The sequence below is a fragment of the Sarcophilus harrisii genome, chromosome 3 (assembly GCF_902635505.1).
Source record: "Sarcophilus harrisii chromosome 3, mSarHar1.11, whole genome shotgun sequence".
NCBI classification, from domain to species: Eukaryota; Metazoa; Chordata; class Mammalia; order Dasyuromorphia; family Dasyuridae; genus Sarcophilus; species Sarcophilus harrisii.
Window position 1 is genome coordinate 529856338 of NC_045428.1, and position 23496 is coordinate 529879833.

The 23496-nt window shown below is 34.9% G+C and overlaps 1 protein-coding gene across 1 annotated transcript in view; it reads right to left on the reverse strand.

The window, feature by feature from the left end:
* Nucleotides 1–2916: 2916 nt before the first annotated feature.
* The window catches only part of SERTM1 (serine rich and transmembrane domain containing 1), a 30070-nt gene continuing 9490 nt past the window's right edge, over nucleotides 2917–23496 (reverse strand). The window contains exon 2 of the mRNA XM_031961995.1: nucleotides 2917–5777. Within this exon, the coding sequence (XP_031817855.1) occupies nucleotides 5264–5587 (324 nt within the window). The 5' untranslated portion in view covers nucleotides 5588–5777 and the 3' untranslated portion in view covers nucleotides 2917–5263. The remainder of the gene's footprint in view (nucleotides 5778–23496) is intronic.

The window sequence follows — 23496 nt, forward strand, 5'->3', positions numbered from 1 at the left end:
TTACTGTGCATAGAGGCAAATATGCTCAGTTGCCACCATGAAAGTGAAAATGAGGTTACTAATAAAATCACACAAATATTTGAAGTTGCAGAAGCTAAATGTTTGAATGTTAAGGATTGACTATATGTAGGTGTGAATATATATCTATATATTTATCTGAATAAATATGCTTACATATATATGTAGAGAGAGAAAATGCTAGTACCCCATTTTGGGGTTTCTTTGGCAAAGATATAGATATGGTTTACCATTTCCTTCTCTAGTTGATTTTACAGATGATGAAACTGAGGCAAACAAGTGACTTGTTCAGGGTCACACAGCTGGGAAGTGTTTGAGGCCAGATTTGAACTCAGAAAGATGAAGCTTCCTGACTTCAGGCCCAGCACTGTCCACCTAGCTCTCTATAGACAAATTTGTGTACATTTCTGTCTCTGTGTGTTTGATCTAGACACGTGATTGTGTCAGTGCAGGTAACTTCCAGTTTGGAAGTTCCTTTTACAGGTAACTTATAGTCTTAACAATTTGCTTGAAGTACTGAGAAGTTAAGGGTTTTGCTTATGGTTATAGCCAGTGTCGATCAGAGATAAGATTTAGGCTTAGTCATTCTATGGACTTAAAAACAAATGATTAACTGAAAATAAAATGCAAAAGTTTTGAAATATGAAGCAGAAGGCAGGATTGCAATACAAATTTACTTGGGGATAGAGACTAAAGGAAGAGTTGGAGAAAGGCCATGGGGTTCATTCTAGTATAGTTTTCTCCATTAGAAATTGGACAATTCTATTACTTTTTCTACTCTGTTATTTATAATTTATATTTTATTATAAATTATAATAATTTATAAATATATATATATATTTATACTTATATAAATATATAAATAAATTATATATAATTTATAAAGGGATAACAGAAACAGAGTGGCTAGGTGACATAGTTGATCATATGTCTGGCCTGGAGTCAGGAAGACTCATTTTCTTGGGTTCAAATCTGGCCTCAGATACTTACTAGCTGTGTGATCCTAAACAAGTCACTTGAACCTGTTTGTCTCAGTTTCTTTATCTTTAAAATGAACTGGAGAAGGATATGGCAAACCACTTCAGTATTTGCCAAGAAAACCCCAAAATGGGATTGTAAAAAGTCAGACACACCTGAAATAAGTGAACAATAGAAACAGAATTTCTTATTCCCCAAGTCACAAACTAAGCCTCAATGTGGGGTATTTGAACAGGGAGTTGGACTTGGGAGTCACGGAGATCTGGATGAGAATCTTGCTTTCCATTTTGACTAGCTTAGTTACTGTGTGCAATTCTCTTAGCTTCTCTGAATCTGTTGGAGACACTAATACTTTGAAGCATGTCTTTTGTAGGGCTGATGTGAAGATCAAATGAAATAGTATATGTAAAGCACTCCACAGTGCTTTCTTGGGGGGATTCTTGGGGAAAAAATGCAAAGGTATATGTTTGTTGCTTCTGTGTTACAAACTTCTTGGTGTCTGTTCTCTCTGCATTTCAGACTCCTACTTGAAACAGGGAATGCATGGGCAACATTAGCCTTGGGAACATAAGTTGGAGCTAATTCTAAGAAGAATTAATCTTATTAAAAAGGAGAGGGATTTCCTGAGAAGTCTAGTTTTTAGGGAGAGAAGATAATGCCTGATAGATCCTGCTATTAGAAGGACCAGAAGTAAGAGATTAAAATCTTTGATGCGGCAGATCTGGACTTTGTATCTTTCTACCCTAGTATTTATTCAAATGGTGTAGATGATAATGATATTTATTAAATGCCTAACATGTGCCAAGCACTTCACAAATATTATGTCATTTAATTTTCAAAACAACTCTAGGTGGTAGATGCTATTTTCCCTATTTTACAATTGATGAAACTGAGGTAGAGGTTAAGTGACTTAGCCAAGATTACAGAACTATTAAGTCTCTGAGAGTGGATTTGAATTTAAACCTTCCTGACTCCAAGTCCAGGCCCCTATCCACAATACCATGTAGCTGCCTGTAGATGGGAAATAGTAGCAGAGGGAGATTGCCTGTCTTAGACCCAAAATGTGTCTCTCTGGGGTGAAAGAGAGATTCACTAGAATATTGATTTGTTGTCTCTCTAGTGTATCCAAGTTAGGTTTTCCTCTGTTTGGAGTCCAAAACATTGGGTGGTCCTGAGTCTGGAGAAACTTAGAACCATGGCAGGGGGACATTATATTTGATGAAGAATTAATGGAATTTTATTATGTATATTTAAGAGGTTTTTGTGTTTTCTATTTTTATTTATGAGCTTCTTTGAGTTCCCTGAATTTTCTATATTTTGTTTTCCCTGCTTTGGGAGGGGGAGGCCCTTTTGTACCTGATAAATATATTATCTTTCATATTTGTATATGAACTGGAGTTGGATAGGAAAGGGTGGCCCTTTCATCCATATCTATGGACCCCATATTTGAACTATCTATAAGCAGATTGAGATTCCCCGAAGTAGTTCCAGGGGAGGACATAACAAGTCAAATATTTAGTGATATCCTTTTTAGGTCACCCCCATCAAATAGACACACTTGTAATATTATTAGTGGGCAGCTAGGTGGTGCAATGAATAGAGCTTTGAACTTGGAGGCAAGAAGATCCAATTCAAATCTAGCATCAGTTACTAGCTATATGACTGAAAAAGTCACTTAATTCTTTTTGCCTTAATTTCCTCATCTCTAAAATGAGCTGGAAAAGGAAATGGCAAACCACTCCATTATCTTTGCCAAAAAAAAAACAAAAAAAAAACAAAAAAAAACAAACAAAAAAAAACAACCCCTCTAAAATGGAGACTCAAAAAGTTGGGTATGACTAAAATGATTGAACAACAAATTAGTGGCAGTAGTGGTAGTCATAGTGGCAATAAACAGAATGAGTCAGATTTTAGATGGGCTCCAGTTTTTTATTTTATTATTGTTGTTTATCAGGTAAATGTCCAACCCTTTTGAATACAATCAATAATGTGAAAACAAACCCATCTCAAGTTGTATTGGTGCCTTGGCAAATGTGGCAAGAACAAATAGAAATTATTTTCTAATTATGCACAAATGTGCTGCTATTTATCACTAATGATGTTGACTGCAATGAACCATCATTATTGCTGACCACACTTCCTTCAGGATAGGTTCTGGCAATTCAAGACTTTCTTTGAACAGTAGTTTCTTTCTGTGAATAGCTCTTCCAATAGGAACTTTTTATCTATCTTTTGAGAAGGAAAAAGCAACATAGATTACTTTTAGATGACACTAAAAAAATTGAAAAAAAATGAGCTACTTAATTTAATCTTATTCCTCAGTAATTAAAATTGTCCCTTTGACATCTGCATGATCCTATGCCATAGAGATAACTTTGCCATATGGTAAACACATATGTTTGTGTGTTTCATCTAACTTAGATGAATTCATAAGTGGAGAGTCACAAAATTTGCATAAAACATTTTTTCTGTAACTTGAATCCCTCATTCATGGATTTTATGTGGTGATAGAGGTAACTTCTGTACAAGCTTATAAGATCCAAGGTAGCAACTATGTACAACTCATGGGTTATTTATGAAAATGTAGTCAGTTAAAGATAGCCTTGCCTGATTTATCCTTAGCTATATTTAAAATTAGGAACTTAATGGACCTCTATTTTAACAAGTTCTCTAAGTTTCCCATACTTACCCACATACAAGGTGTGTCTATGCCATGAAAATCTTGAATTGAACAAATTTTGGGGGCTATTCTCTTGACTAAATAGATTTGAGTGTCTAGCCAAACCAATGGTTGTGCTAGATTATAAAAATTCCTTTCAGATTAAAGTCTTAAAATTTTTTTAATGGGCAGGAATTGGTTGTGAAGAAGACTGTAAAAGTATCCATTGAGTAAGAAATGCCCATTTGAGTTGTCATGTACACACACATTACCTTCACAATGAGGTACCTGATAACAGTGATTAGTGGTAGTCCTGCATTTCTGAAAATCCTTATTCTCCTAAGAGCCAGATTTTGTTTTGGTGAAGTTTAATTTCTTTCATATATAAGACCTGTATTCACTGGCAGACTTCAGGGACACTGACTTGGATTGCATGATCTGACCATCATAGCCTAGACTTACTTCTGCCAGTACAACCTACACTTACAGACCTCATCTCACAATTCTGCTTCACAGTACTAGATAGTATATGACAACAGTAAAAAGGGAGGTAATACTCAATTTGAACTTTGAATGGGAATACATATATAACTTTTGTATTTCAGTTTCTAACATATTCAACTTAAAGTGAATCAGCATATACCTGATATCTTGTTGCCCTTACAGAATTCTGCATTAAGGTGTAAAGAATATAAAACTGAATACATGAGCACATGAGCACACTTCAATCAAATTGGTTGTTGCAAATCATGACAATATGATATGCTTACATTCTTCTCTATGTGCCTAATCACTGGTAGGAACAATAGGTATGAAACAAGAGTCCTTTTTTGATTTGTGCTGAAATATGCCTGAAATTGATAATTATCATTACAAACAATGGTAAAAATATGGAGCATTTGATCTGATACATATAAGTAGGGGAAAAACCCCCAAGAGTCTGAATACATTGAGAATGTGATGCATGGCTCACAGTCATTCCTATCTTGCTCTATGAGAAAATAATTTCTTCTCAATCCTTGCCAGTATAATTTTGACTCATCAAAATTAAATAAGCTATTTGGAGCCTTTCTTCAAAATTCTAGAAATTTCACAAGAGACATTCAAACTGAAATTGTTTTTCAGAATTATTTGGTTCATGGAAAAAGTTCTTTCAAATACTGGGGGGGGGGGGGAAACAGAACAATTCTAAATAGCAAAAAACACAGATTTCACTAGAAGGTTGGTTGGCTCTATTAGTCAGCTGGTTTTTCAGAAAAGATCCAGAAGCACAGAGTCCAATGTTCCACAGATGGAGTGAATTTCAGGTGAACATGTGAGTATCCAATGCCATGGAATTAATGGATCCCTCTACTAAAAGGCAGGTCTAGGTCTGCAAGGCAGCTTTGGGGTATGATAAACCCCATATCACTTCTAGATGCTTAAAGATGTTTGTATTAGCATTAGGTTCAAAGATGAAAAGCACTGCTAATTCAATGGGAGATTGAAACTAAGGGATGAGGGATAGTCTAAGAGCTCAGAGTCACCTCTTCCAGGTTGGCCTGAAAGAATCACCATAACATGCAACTAACCCCCTACAGCACCAAAGTGTTCTCTCTTCATTTTGATTCAGGAGGAAAGGTTGGAGAAAGTAGACCTCTGAGAGGAGATGCTACAGACTTCCAAGTTAGTGAATGAGCTCCCAGCATCACTAGGATACTCGGGATAGGACGAACTGGATGAGATGATGTTTTTAAGCCTCTGAAGAGCAATGATCAAGAGCAAGAGCAAAAATGCCAAAAGGCTGAGAAATATTGAAACATAGATGTACACGTTGGACAAATGGCCAGAAGATGAATCCACGGAGGTGGACAGGGAGGTGGGAAAGAGCTCCAGAAAAGTTCCATTCTCCACATTGCCCACAAGTCCAGATGAAGGGTCAGGGTCTGACATCTTTGTGGTGTGAGAGACAGAATGGGTGTACTGAAGATCAAAGCTAAAGTCAGACAGAGGTTAAAATGGGCAGATTCTATAGTTTTTCATCTTTTCCATGGAAATGCTGGTAGAATAGTGGATTGTTTTATCCAAGCTGAGGGTCTTGCTTTCCGGACAAGTACAGTGGAGGATTTGGTATCCGCTGGAACTGTAAGAAAACAAAAGGAATTGAGTACATGGCTCAGACAACATCTGAAGCAATTCTGAATTTGTGCTCCCCCTTTTTGGTGTTCCTAAATCAAACATGATTATTAAATCTAGTGGGAGAAAAACCAAAAGAAAACCCTTTGGGGGAACCTTTTCCCTAGGAGCAAGTATGATTTACCACATTATGAACAATGACATGACAATGAACTTTTATTATCTCTCTACAGTACACTAGGTGCTAGGTTTCTCCAAGTTGCTAAAGATAAACTTAAAATACATTTCTTATGTGTTCCATCTGTTGCAATTTCAACACATGCTGAATATGAATCTCTGTGCACAGGCCCCCAAAGATTCAAATCAAGGTCTAACTCCTCCAGGAAATTCAAATTTCACCAATTCTGAAACCCATCAACCCACCCCCAGACCAACTCTCCCCATCCACAAACTGGGGAAAATTGCATTTGCAATTTCTGTTGGGATCACAATTGCCCATCTTGTCTCTCTTATTAGACTGTAGTCTCCTTGAGAACAAAGACAATGTCTAAATGTTTCCACACTTTAATATGTGCCTCCAAACTACCAACTGATTTTAGAAAAAATCTAGGGGTAGCTAGATGGCACAGTACATAGAGAACTGGTCCTGGAATCAAAAGGCCTTGAGTTCAAATCTTGTTTCAGACACTTAATAATAGTGTGATCCTGAGCAAGCAACTTAACCTTGCCTTCTTGCCACAACAATGATAGGAGAAAAAAAAAAAAACAAAACAGAAAGAAGAGAATCTAAATTTCCTTTGTCATGTACTGGTTCTTCTAAACTCAAGGTATCCGAATCACTCAAAATTTCTCACCAATTCTATGAACCAGATTATCAGTTATCAACTTAACCTAAGGAAAATGTATACATCTTGCATCTTTTCATTGAGTCTATTTCCCATCTTCCTCTTCTTTCCCCTCTACACTTTAAAGGAAAAAAAGGATGATATTAGTGGTTTGAGCTTAAAGTATGGTGGAAATCAGGAGAAGAGAAATGATATGCAGTATTTCTTCTCATCTTGACCTTCCATAGGCCAGGACAAAGATGTCATAAATTGCTGGAAGAGACCTCAAAAGACATTGATTGCAATTTCATATTAGAAGTGAGGAAAATGAGTCTGGGAGATGCAAAGTGACTTGCCATGGGTCACTTAGATAGTAAATTTCTGAGACAAGATTTGAAGCCAAGTTTTTCTGATTCTAAGTCCAGAGCTCTTTCAGAATGCAATGGAGTAAAGCTGGTAATTATCTAGGTTTCTTCTAGGGACAGGATCTCTGGCATTCCTTAAAAGAGGGTACAAGAAACTCTCTGTTTACTTCAATGGTTCATTTAGGCCATTCGGACTAGAGAGTGAAGCTTAATATGCAAAGAGATACTTCTAGAGAAGATCAGTAGAAGACTCGTTTTTTCATATTCACAAAACATACTGGTTGGAATAAATTCAAAGGAGGGGACATACTAACACACTCAAGGGAGTTTTGGAAATTTTTGCAAATTATTTTAGATATTAAGAGAAAGGTAGATTTAGAGTATGTTGAAGGAAGAAAAAAAAGAGGTAGAGACAAATTATAATGAATTAAAAACAAGGAAAAGTAGAATGCAAGAAAGCAGTACATTATTATTCGTTTATTCTTGCCTAGAAGAATATGTTACATGTGATAGAAACTCAGATATCATCCTATAGAATATAGAAATGGAAATTCTGAGAAGAGCACACCTAAGATGATATAGAAGTTTGGAGCAATGAACATAGTCTCTTAAATGTTGGTTGGAGGTAATAATATCTGCATAAGAATCAGTAACAACAACAACAACAACAACAAAACAAAAAAACTTTAGGTAAAGGAGATTTGGAAGATGGGGCATGAAGAGTACCTTCAAGTATTTGAAGGACTCTCATATGGAAGCCATTCAACTATTTGACCCCAGAGAATAGAACTAGGAGAAACTGGTAGCAGTTGCAGAGTCAATTTTTAGATAGATATAAGTACAATCTTCCTAACAATTAAAATCAACCAAAAGTAGAATATATTTCTTTGAAAGGAGATCTCCATATGGGAGCTAGACCATTGATTGGCGATGTTGGAAAAAGAGATTCTTGCTTAGCTGTGAATAAAGCTAGACAAATTCTGAGGTCTCTTCCAAATCATACATTCTGTGATCCAGTGAGGCTATGGTCTCTGGTGCAAAGGAAAGAACTGAACTCATTAGAGAATTATATAATTTCAAAATAATTGTCTAACTCTCATCCCCTGAGGGACAATGCTAGAGGCAAAACAGCTCCTATGGCACCATTCATTTTTTCTCTGTCCTGCATTTTTCCTTTAAAACTTACATTTCCTTTCTGTTCTTCAAATCTAATTAAATATATGATTTTTCAAGAGTTTGACATTGACTGGTTATGACCAGAGCAGAGCTGTACTGATAATCCCCAGGAAGGAGCTGCCTCTAAAGGGGTCGTCCCTGTCAGGGCAGGCTAATGAGTCTTTGCAAGTTCCTCTGGGGAGGCCAGTGACAACATCTTGGTACTACCTAAAATAATTTGCCTCCTACAGCTCATTATGCTTTGCCTGGTGACTTAAATTCCATTCTACTGCCACAGGCCTCTAACAGTCCTAAATAAAGGAAGAATTATAGTTGGATATTGAATGTAATACTGACATGTGTGTGTGACAAGGATGCTTTACATGAGTGTAGCTGCTCAGCTGTCTAGTCTAGCTCAAACAGAACTGGGAGAAAACTGGGGGGAAATTTCTCTCAATCTTTTCATTTAACAAATGTGAAAAATGTGTTCCAGTGAAATGAAATCATTTGCTCAAGAGCATGTGTGTGTGTGTGTGTGTGTGTGTGTGTGTGTAACTTTAAATTACTTTAGAGAGAAAGGTTTGGGATTTAATATAATTTTCAAATCACCACTAAATTTAAAATTTCAGCAACATAAACTTCATTTCAATACATATATTATACATACACACAGACACACACACATATATATCAGAGTTTAGGATGAGAAGATTTGATTTCGAGTCCTTGCTAGCTACTTTATCTGTAAGGAAGTTATGATTCAGCTTCCCTCATATGATTGTCATGCTGAAAACAAATTGCAAATCTCAAAAGAATTATATGAACATCAGTTACTATATTATATTATTTAATACTATTATATATAATTCTTATACTATACTATATATTATTATATAATGCTATATCATATAGTATATATTATATAATGCTAAAACATATAGTATAAAGTATGTTATATATGTTGTTGTTGTTCAGTCTTGCCCAACTCTTCACGATCCCATTTTGAAGTTTCCTTGGCAAAGAGACTGGAGTTTGCCATTTCCTTTTCTAGTTCATTTTACAGATGAGGAAATTGAGGCCAATAAGGTTAAAGAACTTGCCCAGAGTATATGAGTACACACATCAATAAACAGACATACACACACACTCTAAATTTACACATCTTGTATGTATATACACATATATACACATACATGTACATATACATGTGTGTATAGATATAGATGCATAGATATATGCCTGCACACATACATAAGAAGTGCAGATTAAGCGAGTCCATCCCAAATATTCATATGGCCTATTTGTGCCTGACCTGTGATAGAGCCCAAGCCTGTATTGGTCTGATCAGTCATAATCAGACACACTGTAAATTGACTCTAACACAATGAAGTCATTTTGGTCCTCTTCAAGAACAAAGGAGACCAACTAATCAAACAACACTAACCAACCAACCAACCAACTATACATACTATATACATATATATAGTTTGAGTACATATATTATACACAATACTGTAAAATATACTATATTATATATTAGGTTATATCACATATATTGTACTATAATATATACTATGATATCTAATATAGTATATATGACATTATATATACTATACTATATTATCTTATGGTCTGTTAAACTTATCCTATACTTATCCTATAGTATATTACAATGTGATAATGAAAAACACTGCAACCTTAAAAGTGCAATATAAAATACAATATAAATAAATAATAAATTAAATAATAATGAAATGTATAAACTTTAAAATACAATATAAATATTAGTTATTTTAATTAATGATCTCTGTGGGGAAACCAAGACACAAAGAACTCTCATGCTATAAAGCAGTTAAGTTGCAGAGAACAAAGAAGCCTTATTATTTCTAGATTCTGAGAAAACTGACCAATAATAAAGTATTTTCTTCACAACAATAAATTCAAAGAGAATTTTCTGATTATCATTCAAAGGTTTATGAGAACAGCACATTATTAGTTAATGTTACCTAGGAAAATAGTATATGGGAAGCCCATAGAAAACGAAGATTTCCATAAAATGTTCTTTTTTCCAGATAACCTTAAAATGATACAGAATGAACACAGAAATATTGTGTCATGATTTTCCATTCTTTCCTTTAAATTACTTTAGAGAGAAAGGTTTGGGATTTAATATAATTTTCAAATCACTACTAAATTTAAAATGTCAGCAACATCAACTTCATTTCAATACTCTAGAAGAAAAGGATCCATGTATTATTAAAAATACATTTAATTTAGAAGAATTCAAAAACAGTTTTCTTTCCTTTTTCTTGCTCAAGTTGAAAATTGAATGTAGCTTCATTTTATTGTTTAAATATTATATCCTGCAGTGTATGGATAATAGGGATGTTCCAGAAATGAATAAAAATCTAATTTCCCATGTTTATGTGTAGGACTATATGAAGCACTGAGTTCAGGATGGTAGTGAAGAGGTGAAATGAAATCAATCTGCAGTTCCTGGGGATAAAGGACTCTTCAAATTGATCCTTTCTGCATGGTTCCTCCCAAGCAGACTGCATTTAAACCATGGATGAGACTTCATCTCAAATGCATATACTTGCCCTTTTTCTGCCCTGCTTCTCCAAATGTCTCTTTCCAGGTGACACATAACAGTCATGGCAGCAGGATTTTGATGCTATTTCCTAAGCAATCTTCAGAAACTATAGGTGTCAAGGTGATTGGGAAGGAGAAAGCTGCATCCCAACATTATAAATTGTAATCCATCTAAATGATTCATTACATGGTCAGCCAATTTTATTTTTTGTTCTGTATTCAACAAACTAACTCAGGAGCAAACAAGGTGTGGGAGAAATTAAGATCCTTTATTAAGTTTAGCTGGGGTGGCAGCAGGAACATGCTGCATCAGAGAGGAAATACAAAATTTTCTAAGGCAAATGACTATTCTGCTCCTCCTTCCATTAATAATCAGTGCCCCTTCTCCCTCAATTCCCTTATTGTAAGACAATAAATTATATCCTTTATGGAATTATTAAAAGGAAAACATTCCATACCATAGAAGAAAGTTGTATCCTCTTAAATTTAGGGATTAAAGCATAGAGAAAGGCAGAGACATTGCCAGCTCTTCTCAGAATAAGAAGTTGTCACAAAATTTTCTGGGACTCTACTGTTTAGGTACTACTGACAATCAACAATCAACAATGCAGAGATTGTAAAGAGAAAAACCTCTGCAGTTTATCATGCAGGATACTCTGAACACATACCAAAAAGCCCTGAGCTTTTGGTTCTAGGTTTTGGTTCTATAAGAAGGATGTGTATAATGGAATTTCAAGGAGGATTTGGGAAAGATAATGATTTGCATGTCAAACAACAGAAAGAGAAAATCTATATCAGGTAAAGCAGGAAACAAGCCAATGGTTGATAGCTCAGCTTGATTTTGTAAACTAGTTGTATGCAATTCTAATCTTAAGTAAATGGCAGCAAGAAAGTTAAGCCAGATATTCTCTTATCACAAAGTGAACAGAAAATGGCTGAAAGGCTGTGCCTTCTCTTGCAAAGTGATTCAGTCAAGAAATATAGCAATATGATTTTATATAGCAACAGCCAAGTATAGGTAAAGGAATCAGTTTGTGCTAATTGTAGGCAACAAGGAATTCTTTCACAATGTGAATTGTTTACTTTATTCTTTTTGCCTTCTTTTGTATTTTTTGGTTTATTTGACATGTCCTCTGGGTTATTCTCCTAACTCCCACTCCCACTAGTACTTTGGATACATCAGAGAACAGCTTACTATATCCCCTCCAATCAAGAGAGGGATAGGAGTAACCCCAAGGGTCAGGGCTTTTAGTACTGTTGCTCATAAACTTTTACCATTGTGCTCCCCTTTACCAATAAGCCAGTAAGAGAGTAAGAACAAATGATACATTGGTATATTCTGTCTCAGAAATACACATGGTCTCTCAAGAATTGTCTTAAGTTAGAATTAGTGAGAAAATGTGTAGGATACATGTGTGGCACAGGGGTAACTCATAATCCATATAGTTTTATAGCCTGGGATGCCTTTGTAAGTTCATGGCCAGCATCCTTCTCTGGTACAAAGGGCCATGTTCCTTTAAACTGCATTTTTCCTTGAACAGTCATCTTTCTATTTCCATGTTGATAATCTTCACACATTAAAAATATTATCTATGCCCTTACATTTCCAAGCATTTAATTTCTATTTGATTGATTAGCAGTTGATTAATTTTACCTTGGTATCTACACTCCCTCTCCTCATATTAATGAGAGAAAATGCTTTAGGCCCAACAACTTTATATATACAATTCCATTCCTGACACATAAGTGAAGATTCTACTCTATGGAAAACACCTGGCTAAGCTTGGAGGACCAAATAAAAAAAAAGCTCCTGCTTTCACAAAGCTAACTTTTTAATAAGACATGTAAGAGGCTAAGATAAGCCATCTGAACTCTTTCCCAAGTAGTAATTGAGGATCCATTCACATATTCTAGTCCTGTCGCTATTATGCATATACACTGACTGGAGTGAGGAATGTCATTTTTTGCTCTGAAACAGAATGAAGCTAAATGTTCCATATGGGAATTGACTTTAACATCCTGGCCAGGCCATTTTAGTAAGCTCTTCTAAAAGACAAAGCCAACATACATATCTGTCCTTTAAATTATCACAGTCATCCTCTTGCTTTGTGAGACTTGTTTCAGTTTATTTTCTATTGCTCCTTTCCTTTCAGTAGGAACTTGAAAGTCTTATTTTTTCAAAAGGAAATCTGGATGGACAGTTTGAAGAAATCCTTTAATGAAAGACTTTCTCCCAATAGATCTTCATTAAATATCCCCTACACTCAAGTGTTGTTTCTCCACACTCCAAATGAGCAGTGCTGGGAACATAAGTAAAGGTGAGCTAGAATTGAAAGAGATTAGATTGTATATATCTCAAAATATTTATAAAATGCTTTCCCCAGATGAACAAGTGGCACACCAAAGATAAGAAATTCTGTTACTTTAGTTCATTTCTGAGAGCTCTCATCTTGTAGAATTCAAAAAAGAAAATAGTTGAATTATAGTTGCTTATAGAATCTAGAAACCATGCTATGTACATGAGCGTTCCTGAATTTGGAGTAGGGATGCAAAGAAATCAAATTGAATTTGTTATCTAGGAGGTACATGTATTGTTTTTCTGATGTCACCCAAATTTTTTGGTGGGCTTACTTAGATTTCTTGTAGACCTTTGAGGAACTTATCTGAAAGAGACATCAAAGTGATATCACCCTATTACTCACTTTCTGAACATTCAACTTTATTTCAGCTCAACAGCATTCATTTAGTATTCCCTACATGCACAGGGCTGGGCTAAGTGCTGCAACAATTCTAAAAGGGTTTGCAGTCTGATTGGGAAAATAAAAAAAAAAAAAGCACAAACAACTATAATTCTTAGAATTGTAGCAAGAAAGGAAGAATACCAGACTTTGAGTCAAGAAGAGTGTAGGATTAGAACCCCACTTCAAATATTTATTGACTACAAGACCTTAGGCAAGTCCTAAAATCTCTCTCAATTTATTTTTCATTTGCAAAATGGGTATAATAACATCACTTATTTCTTAGGCTTGTTGTGAAGGTATAAATTACCTTGAAACCTGAAGTTATGTGAGAGCTCATAAGAAGGAGAGACCACTTCCATCTGAAGTCAAGAAAGACTTCATGGAGAATACAACCTTGAAATCTGGGAAGGACTCCAACAAACTGGGGATGTAAAAAAGGACAACCCATATGCAGAGGCAGCTTGAACAAAGGCACAGAGACATGAGAATATATGGAATATGAAACAGTAGATGGTCAAGTCTGGCCAGAATATATTTTCCTGAAAAAAAAAAAGATGGGTTTTCTTCAGAGACTTAATTAAGAAACATTAATGATATTTCTGAAGCATAGGAAAGATATAGAACAAAGGGAATTAATCTAATTGTTAACAATTGGAAGATTGGTGCCTTTAAATTCAAACTAAGAAGTTTAATGTTAATTCAGTGGCATTAGAAAGTCATAGTAAGCCATTAGGAGAGTTACATGATGGGAACTGGTCTTTTATCATGATTAATATGGCAGCAATGGAAACAATTAACTTAGTCTGAGTAAGAACCACTGAGAACCTGAACTAAGGTGGCCTAGTGGGAATGGAAAAGAGGGAACAGGAGGGACAGATGTTTCCAAAGTGGAAAAGATAAGACTTAATAACAAAGTGAGTGTGTCAGTGAGGGATAAGTGAAATGAAACCAAGATTTCCAGTCACATTTGTATCTGGGAGGATAGAGAAGTAAAAACATGGAAATGTTTTTGAAGAGATAATAATAATCATAGAATGATACAACTTCAGAGATTGGTTCATAGACTACATCTATAAAGACTCCTTTTTTCAATCCACCAGCAATGGAGTAAGCCAATACCTCACAAAATTCTCATTCTGCTTTAAGAAAAGTCCTAAGATATTTTTCCTCACATCAAAAAATTGGTCTCTTGTTACTTTAACCCAATGTTCTTGGCTCTACCCTTTGAGGCCAAACAGAACAAATTTAATCCTTCTTCCACATGAGGGCTTTTATTGATGACAATTATATCCCTTTTAAAGTCTGCTCATCTCCAGGCTAAACAAATGCAGTTCATATGACATTTATTCATAGTTCATCAGTGCCCTGATTGCTCACCTCGAGCCATATGTCAATAATCTTTCTAAAATGTGGCAAAGTGAACACAAAATTCATGATGTAAGCAGAGAGATGTTGCCTCCTCATTCCTAGACACTGTGCCTCTCATTCATTTTGCTATAATATCTAGGACTGTCAAAGTCCTTCTGAATCTTGATTCTATCATCTAATCTACTAGTTCTCCTTTTCTAGCTTTGTGTCATCTGCAAATTTTAAAAGCATGTATGCTATTTTTAATGCCTTTTTCAACATCATGTATAAAAATGTTATATAAAACCTATCATAAATCCCTAAGATACTCCACTAAACACTTGTTTCTAGGTTGCTATTTATTGATCAATTTAGTGACTACTCTGGGTTTGGTCAAATGGCCAGTTCTGAATCCGACTAATTGTATTATCTTTTAGCCCATGTCTATCCAATCTCATCAGCATGAATATCATGAGAGACTTTATTAAATGCTTTGTTAAAATTGAGCAATATAAATTATTCTATAAGGCTAACAATTCTTCTTAAAAAAGACTTAAGGTTAGCTTGCTATTAGCTTGGGCTTGAGGAAATCACCAGGCCTCTGTGCTCACTGCTTCATTTTCTGGATGTTTGTTAATCGTTTCTTTAATAACCCAGCCTTAATCAATGAATAAGTGTGACCCCAGTCAAACTGAGACATTGTGAAGACCTTAGCTTAAATAGGCTAAGGTCTCCCATTGCATCCAGGGCTATCTTCAGTCATCTTGATCTATATTTTGCCACTGGATCCAGATGGCTCTGGAAGGAAAAGTGAGGCAGGTGATCTTGTGATCACCTCCCTGATGTCATGGTCTTTTTTGAGAACAAAGGACAAACAACAATCTCTTTTAATAACACTTCCAAGAATTCTGTAGTGTACAGATTCTACAATGTATCGATTCCATTCTTTTCCTTTTCTCAAAAAAGTGAGATATTTATTGTATCCTAGTCCTATAATACCTCCTCCCTTTCCATAGCATTTCAAAGATCATTGATATTGGCTCAACAATTATATTTATCACTTTTATTAATACTCTAACATATATTTATGTCCAAGAGAGGAATTCATTAATGGCAGGTTACTGTTATTATCTCATTAGTTATCTCATGTTGTCAACCTTCCATTAGTCATTTTTGTTCTGTCCTTTCTAGTCCAAAGATTCCAAGTCCAAAAATGCCAAGTACCTATAGGAAAATAAGAAAATTAAGCAATTCTGCCTTCTTTTTGTCAATATTTCATCTGAGCAATTAAAGTCCTACTATTTAAAGAATTTTAAAAGCTGACATCATGAATTTCAATAGCTTAAGTTCAAATTGTATATAAGTGATCTTTTCCTGACTATTGAAATGTCTTTCCTTGGAACTGGATCAATAACTTTAAAAGGTAGATAGAAAGATTCTGCCTTTGTAAAATGTGAGGGGTGGAGATGGGGGGAAGAGAGGACAGTTTAATGCTCTATGACCTATAAAGTTTCTTCCAGCTCTAAATCTAGAATCCTATGGTACATAAAATTTCTTCCTCAAAAACACTATTGGGGTAGTATTTCTATCATGTGATTATGCCATTTTGGAGGAATCAGGGAGCTTTGGGCTCCAATTCAGGGAAAGACTGCTTTTTTCTGACTAATGTAATTACAATGGTTTCAATAAGAAATAAAATATAGAGCAATCTGAAGCTTACAGAAAAATACAAATTTGTAAGGGAAAGTCGGAGCGATGACCGTAACCTTTGGGCAAAACACAAGGTTGCTCCTTAAACACTTGAAAAATTATATTTAAAAAATAGCCCTACAATTATGATATAAAGATTTGTGGGCAAAAGCTATAATGAGTCTGTAGAAAGAAAGAAGGTAGGAAGTAATATTAGTCTTTCAAGATGTTATAGCATTTTTAATGAGAGCTTTCAGGCTCAATTTCCTCTTAGTCCTGAATCATACTCAATAATTTAGGAAGTGTATAAAGAGAAAAAATCTTTAATTTCTTACCAGTGAAATCTGATTATACAATAGCATAGTCTTCAAAAGGAAGTGTGATTATTTTGAACAAGATTGGACATGTCCCTGCTCTGGAAAAATGAACTGGTATTTGTCCAGTGACATTCTTTCTCTGCTACCTACCATTCAGGCTGCACAATTAAAAGTGAAATCATTTATACTAGCTATTTCCAGCAGAAACACAACTAGGAATTTTTGTACCTGATGCAAGAAGTAGAAAAAGGTATCTTCAATTAGGGACGAGGAAGGGTGTGGAGAAGATATATGGAGACTCTGGAACACCAGAATTAAGTAGAGAGAGGGAATAAGCATTTAAGCACCTATTGTATGTCAGGCACTGAGCTAAGCACTTTTACAAATATCATCTCATTCAATCCCTTATATAGTTCATCTGGGAGCTTCAAATTTAAGCTGATTCTATTAAGAATTTAATATGGATTTCAAAAAAAAGTGCAGTTTTAAGCTTTGTTTTCTAATCAAAGATTTCCAAGGGCAAGAAGAGCAAACATTAATAACACTTTCACTTTATGTTTTAAAGAACACTAAACAGACAAACTGCTTTCTGAGGTGCCTTAAGATTCTAGGCTGCTCAGTGCTAACTATAACTGGTTATTGTTTCTTGTTAGAATGTATCCTTTGTCCATTGGATAGCAACAGTCCATAATTCCAAAATTCATGGAAATTCAGGAATTTCTTAAACTTCCTGGGAGAGGGTTTAAATAAAGGTTAAATAGCTAGCACTGATACATTGCTTTACAACTGATAAAGAACTCTGTATCCACTATTGTGTTTTTTAATCATCATGAGAACTCTTGGAGGCAGGTAACACATATGCTATGATATCAATTATATAGATAAGGAAACTGAAATAACTTGGCCAAACTAACAAATGACAGAGCTAAAATAAAAACATAGATTTTCTGATTCTAAATCCAATGCCCTCTTAAATATATTACAGCTGCCTTTCAAGCTAGGTTCAACATTTTAATCTAATTTTAATAATCAATCTTGGGCATAGGTACAAATGAGTGTTATTCAGGGGCATTTGCCTTCCCATGGTCAGTACCATTCCACCACATTTTCAGCCTCTGAGTCATTCGTCAATTACTTGAACAAAATTCCAACTTTATTATCCCTCATTTCAAAAAATCATCAAATCATAAATTGGACGTGATGTTTTGTTTCTCTCTATATATGTGCATACAAGTACACATATGTGCATATATACATACACATAAAACATATCCATCCATCCATCCCACACATACATGGTGTTCCAAAAGTCTTAGAGTTGTTTTAAATATATAAGTATGGATAGATTAGATTGATATGTCTTGATATATGTGTATATGTGTATGTATAATTTTAAATATTATATAATCTTTACAATCTAAAAGCAAATGACCTTACATATGATCTTTTGTGCATATTATATCACATATATGGGATACATGTATAGATCATAACACATTTTAAATAAATATATTTAAATATATGTTAACTATACAAACAATGATTTCTTTGTGTCATGGAATTGTATCAATGATAAAAGTATTCTACTGGTGGGAAATAACATGTGCAAACATAATTAAATATAAAATCTATACAAAACAGATACAAAATAATTTGCAGGATGTGAGCATAGTGCCAACAAAGGCAGGGAGAGGGAAAGGAGAAGAATCAGGAAAGTTGAGTCTTGAAAAGTGCTAAGTGGTTATTCAAGAAATTAGGAGAAAGAGAATTCATTACAGGATTGGGGACAATCTGTAAAATAGCACCAAAGGGGAGATGGAACCCTGTGCATGGGGAAGAACAAATAGACCTGCTTGACTGAAATGTAGAATTCACGAGAGTGAGTATGGAAAATCAGTCTCCAAAGAAAAAGTACAACTAAAATGTGAAGGAGAATTAGGAGAGAATGTCTATTGTATATTTCTATCAGAAGAACCAGAAAAATAATTCCAGACAAGTTTTGCGGACTAAACTTCCTGGGAACAGCAGAGGGAGACATAAAAGAGGGTTTTTTGCTGAACTAAAATTAAGAATTACATAAAGAAGATCTCACAAATACAAGGCTTGATGAAACCAAGAGTGACTTAGTAGCAATAATATTGATCCTGGATTCAGAAGAACTCAGTTCCAGTCTAGACTGAAACATTTATTAGATACTTGAATTTGGGCAAATCACATAACCTACTCTGACTCTCAGAATTTTTTCATCAGTAAAAGGGGAAAACGAATAAGCTACCCACTTTAGAGTATTTTTATTAAGGAAAGAACTCTATAAAGATACCAATTGAGGGAATCAAGGAGGGCTTCCTGATGAGGGCAGCAACATGGAGGAAAATATTATATTTAATGGAATGTAAACTCCTTAAGGATCTGGAATTATTTCATTTTTGTCTTTCTATCTTCAATGTCTGGCACATAGTGAACACAACTATTTTTCATTGATGTACAAATAAAATTATGTTATGTTCACAATCAGCTACATGCTAACTATCCTAAAGACTCAAACAAACAAACAAAAAACTACTTCTATCTGAAATATCTAGATAATTGAGGGGAGTTAGGAGTGAGGATTAACTCAAGATAATTTCTTCAAATCTCTATTGTGCCTATATTGACAGAATCAAAGAAAAGTCTCCAATCTAGGGATGGTATTCCAGTTTCTCCCCTGTAAGCTATGTGCCAAGTTGCTATGTGATTGAGAGAAATTACCTTCATTAAGGTAATAGAGACATTTGGCAAGGGAAGAAAATCAGAGTGATTAAATGTAGGATACCATACTCATGCTTTATTTTCGTGCTTGAAGATATTTTCAGTCTTTTAATTGCTTGAATCTGAATGGTATACGAAAATAAATAGATATAAATATCTATCTAAAAATATACTATGTATTCACAAAATGTTTCAATTTAAGATTTGAATTTAGGATAATATCCATGACCAAGAATTATTAGCAAATTAATCAAATAAGATGTCACTTACATGTATATTATCAAGTATAACCATTTGTTTGTTTAAACCAGTAATATAACTTTCAATATAACCTAGATTCTCTTAACTAGTGTGAATTTCTTAAGCTGAATATTTCTCAAGACAGACTCAGGCTCACAGAATATTTTCACAACTAATGTAGTTGAGATCAAGGTTTAAGAATAAGGCTTACTAAAGCTAATAAATTCTTACCATTCATAATGGAACCACCTACAGTACCCTAATTAATTAGGGTGTTAATTGTTCTCCCCTCTGGGATATTAGCCCAATTTTTAGGATAATTTATATATACAAATTGTCTTAAATAAATTATCTCATTCTTTCATTCTTCTAAAATGACTAACAGACAAAGCATGGTGATCAACTGTCTTTTATCAGGAAAAATTAGGCTCTCCTAATTGATGCTAAAGGCATCAAACAGTTCAGGCAAAAGTGAGTATATATAGTTTGGGGCTGCTAAAGTTAGTGGTTCATATTTAGTACAATAGTCATGAAAAAAATAGGATACAAACTTCAAAGTTTGTCCCCTGAGAATACAAAAATTGTACACTGGACATACTTTGGAATAAGCCAGCAAAACCTAACAAGCCAGTATTGACCTAGAGAACCTATGGCCTGATTCATTAGGAAGGATAATCAACCAAGTCCAGGGATTCACTGTTTCAGTAAACCCATGACAAGTGCTAGTGCTCAAGTCTTAGGAGAGGAGTTTTAAGGGCAATGCTTTCTAGAAAATTCAATTTGTCCAGGAAATTGATTAAATGGATTTAGGGCCGTTAGATGACACAGGGGATAGAGTTCCAGGTTTGGAGTCAGGAAGACATCTTCTTGTGTTCATATCCAGCCTCCTATACTTAGTAGTGTGTGACTCTGGACAACTCATTTAACCCTGTTTGCCTTAGTTCCCTCATATGGAAAATAAGTTAGAGAAGGAAACGGTAAACGACATCAGTGTCTTTGTCAAGAAAAGGTCACGAAGGGTTGGATATAACTGAAAAACAACTGAAATGGGAAATGTGCCTAGAGATTGAAGAGATGACTCACTAGCCATCTAGGAAGCCTTATTACTTATTACTCATTACCTCTGCCAAAAGTAATTGAATCCTGGGTCTGAATTTGGAGTTTGGAAGATTTGCATGCATTTACTATGCATCAACCAGTGCTCTTCAGAAAACACCAAATGCATCTTCCTCTTGTAATTTCCTTTTATATTTCAGGGTAGAAAAGTCCTACCTGGTCACCAAAGCAGTAGCATCTCCGTGGTATGATGGTAAATACTTAATGGAGGCTCTCTGGAAAAAAAATGTAGTGACTGCACATATATAAACTATATCCAATTGTTTGTTTTCTCAATGAGAAAGGAAGAGGGAAGAGAGAGAGAGAATTTGGAACTCAAAATTTGAAAAAAAAAGAATGTTCAAATTGTTTTAACATGTAATTGGGAAAATATTAAATAAAAAAGAAAAATATAGATAGTAGGCAGCACCAATTTTTAAGTTTATGTTATTAACATTTTCTATATCACTTAAGTACAAAACCCAACAAAATAATATATTCAGTCCTGATTTGTAAGGCATAAATGCTCATACTGAAAATTTAATAATCCTAGTGAATTTCTGTTAGCATCTTGATTTAGGTGGCATGGGGCAATGGTTCTAATAGAAACTAATTAAGTGCTATAGAAACAGCTTAAATGCTGGGTGAAGGAAGAGAATAGAATCTTGGGCTTAGAGTCGGGATGAGCTGAGTTCAAATTTTTCTCAAAAATTTATTGTTGTATCTATATGTTCTGGACCTTGGCTTTCTTATCTAGGAGGAGGTTGAACTTGATTAGTTTCTTTTAGCTCCAAATCTTTGGTTTTTCCACTCCTTCTCCACTTTGTATTTGGTATATATTTGGTATTCCACCTCTCATATATATTATTGTCTATATGATCCTGAATAAATTACATAAACTCCTAGGATATCCAAGCAATTCTCTAAGATTGTAAAATGCAGAGGAGGTGACCTATATTCATAAGAGGAGTTTCCATTTTGGAAGTCCCCGATTCCAGTAAAATCATGAACTCCCTCTCACCCCAAGTTAATATACACACGTAAGTGTACCAATAATTGCAATACATTATAAGGTCCTTAGAGAAAGAAGCTTTCATTTTTATTTTTGTATTTCTAGTAGTTTTTGTGTTTCCCATAGTTCCTAGAACAGAGTAGGTCCACAAATAAATGTTTCCTAAATTGCTTGCCATCCACAAGAGCTAACATTTAAATAACTCTTTAGGGTTTATAAAACGCTTTACAAATATCTCATCTTATCCTCACAGCAATGACCAGGGAGGATAACTCTCACTTGGGAAGTATGTGCTATTATTATCTCCATATTACAGATGAGGAAATTGAAGCAGATAAAAATAAAGTGACTTGATTAGAAACACTCAGCTAGTAAGTATCTGACTCTAGTTTTGAGCCAGACAAGGACTTCTCTGACTCCAGGCTCAATGCTCTATCCACTGAATTGTCTGTCTGCCTAGAGAAATAAAAGGGGACTTCATAAACCACAACCTTAAAGAATATGTCTGTAACATACCAACTGCAGTGGAAAGAGCACAAAGGAAACAGGAATATTCAGTGAGATCCCATAGTGTAGCTGCTCCCTCCAACAATGAAGATCACAAGGGATCCTTAACCATGCCTGTGCAATGCTTGACCATGTCCTCTTGGAAATCCAACACAGGAAGTTCACCTAAGCTGCTTCCTCTAAATCTCTTGACTTTGTGAGGATATTGAAGGAGCACTAGGCCTATCCATCAGTATTTCTTTGATCTTCTTATGTAACTAGACCATCATTTTTTCGCCCTCCCAAGTCAGGGGAAAAATGATGGTCTAGTTACATAAGAGTACATTTATTTAAGTAAGTTTAAGAGGCAGTATGATGTAACAGATATAGGATCAACCATGGCACTAGATTTCATTTCTGTCTCTGACAGTGACTATATGAACTTGGACAAGTCACTTAACCAGTGCCCTGGAAACTATTTGGCTATAAGGTGCTACATTGCAGATCTATATTGGTGAGAGTTTCACTACCAAGAGTTCCTTACACCAATGCAATCACAACTTCTATATAGGTTCTATAAATACATCGCTATTTTCTTGTTCAATGGCTACTTCCATTTGGGTATTTATGTGAGGCTAAAGTTGTCACCTTTGAAATCATTTTGATTCTTAAGACAGGGAACAAAGTCATATTTTATCTCACTAATTGATAAACACTTAAAATACTAAAGTTATGGGGAAAATATATCAATAAAACTTCCCCTGAGGTGATATTCTATTCAAAGAGTAAGTGAGATTTGTGTATATAGGTAGAAAAGACAAAAGCTACCACTTCTATAGTAAAATGTGTACTGTCCAGTCCTGTACTAGCCTAATTCTGTGAGCACAGATGAATCAGAATCTATTAAGAAAACATGTAACATAAACCAGTTCTAGGATGAAATTCTTAGGAAGGTCTCAGAATAAAATGTCTTTCCTGTGCATTTATGGATACTCTATCTTAGGAGGGGACAGGATGCACTTCATCAGGAAAACATATTCTCATTTGGAATTTCCCACAATCCTGCTAATCTCTAGCTTGTACCAAGAACCAGTTCTTTGTCTCTTCCTGCACAC